Source organism: Carlito syrichta, unplaced genomic scaffold, assembly GCF_000164805.1.
Source record: "Carlito syrichta isolate Samal-C Ts95f unplaced genomic scaffold, Tarsius_syrichta-2.0.1 Scaffold308322, whole genome shotgun sequence".
NCBI lineage: Eukaryota > Metazoa > Chordata > Mammalia > Primates > Tarsiidae > Carlito > Carlito syrichta.
The window spans coordinates 841-2,247 of NW_007252418.1; the positions used below are offsets into that span (position 1 = coordinate 841).

A 1,407-nucleotide genomic window follows, 5' to 3' on the forward strand; every position below is an offset into this window, starting at 1 on the left:
TTACCTTGTCTAAATTGGTAACAGGGCTTCGTGGCTAGGAGAATTTTCTAAACAGTAAAATGACTCCAGGATATAAATTTCTCTCTCCAACATTAAATGTCACCGAATTAACAAAAATAAAAAATAAAAAGATTTACAAGTCGGTATAGTGATAACAAAATCACAAGGCAGAGAACACAAAAGAAGACAATGCTATAGGTTCAACAGTCTTCCATGAGGCTAGAAAACCTGTTAACTTTGAAAGCCCTAGCAAAATATCGCTCTCATGTTATAAATCATGTATATAATCATATGATCACACGTTGAATCCTTTTCTTTCCACACACTGAAGACTCTTTAAGCATTCTGCATTTCTTTGCCTATCTTGTAGCTGAGGATCTTGTTCCAGTCGATTTTGGTGCGGGTAACTGGAAGCTGCCGACGTAAGGCCTTGAATGTGGTATCTGACATCGTTTGATAGTTTTCACTAATTGCTGTCTGATACTCATTTTCTGCATTCTCTATGATTTTAATAAACTCCTTGGCAGTTTGGACTTCATTGGATACAGTAATTGAATCCTGTACATCTTTATGACTAACCAACTGAACATTGCCATCTTCATAATAGTGAACCTGAATCTTAAGCACTCCAACCACCTGGGCTGTAGGTGGTGTGATGGTGAATTTCCACTCTGATCTCCAACGACCATTCCAGAAGTTTTTAGGCTGAAACTGGTGGCTTTCAATACATGCAATAATAGTCTGCTGCCCATCTATAGTTTTAGCATAAACAGTACAGAAGCCGTTGGAATAATGATCTTTCACGTAGGCCCTTAAAGCACTGTCACAGGATTCTCGCCAAGACCTCAGGCCTCCTTCTACATCCTCTGGCTGGGGGTCACTTGCTTCTTTCCGTAAGTGATCAAATTTAAAGGAAATTTTGTTTCTTGGATCTAAAAATCTGCTATTACCCAAGTCACCGTGCTCTGTAATTAGGACCTGATCTTCATATCCTTCTAGCTTCACAGGCGTGAACTGATCCATGTTATACTGGGCAAATGCATGTGCTGCCCCTTCCCTGAGAAGATTGTCATTATTAAGTAGTAGCCGAACATCATTGAATACTTCATTAAATTCCCCTGGAGGTGCATGAGTAATGAATTTAGCAGCTATGCGTACCTTCTCCTCATCCGACACCCGATCCTCGAAGTCGGCCATCTTGGGCTCTACTCTAATTTTTAAGCATTAGAATGGATTAGTAAAATCTAAGCAATCTGTTTCCAGGTCAAGCCTTAGGTTATGCTTTTTCATAGGAGAGTCTTTCTTCACAAAACCCAGGTAAGGTAGGAAAGTTAGTTCACCTTGCACCCTTTCCAAGTTGTCTTTTAATAACCCTACAGGAGATAAAATATACCAAAACACGGTACT

The 1,407-nt window shown here is 39.7% G+C and overlaps 1 protein-coding gene across 1 annotated transcript; it reads right to left on the reverse strand.

Annotated features, from left to right (window-relative positions):
- Positions 1 to 7: 7 nt before the first annotated feature.
- On the reverse strand, positions 8 to 1,213 carry LOC103267847 (F-actin-capping protein subunit alpha-1). The gene has a single exon (XM_008065422.2). It carries the CDS (start codon positions 1,195 to 1,197, stop codon positions 337 to 339), a length of 861 nt encoding a protein of 286 aa, XP_008063613.1. The 5' UTR covers positions 1,198 to 1,213; the 3' UTR covers positions 8 to 336.
- Between the last annotated feature and the right edge of the window lie 194 nt (positions 1,214 to 1,407).

Excerpts from the sequence above, each read along its gene's own strand:
- LOC103267847 (XM_008065422.2), bottom strand. The coding sequence starts at position 1,197 with ATGGCCGACTTCGAGGATCGGGTGTCGGATGAGGAGAAGGTACGCATA.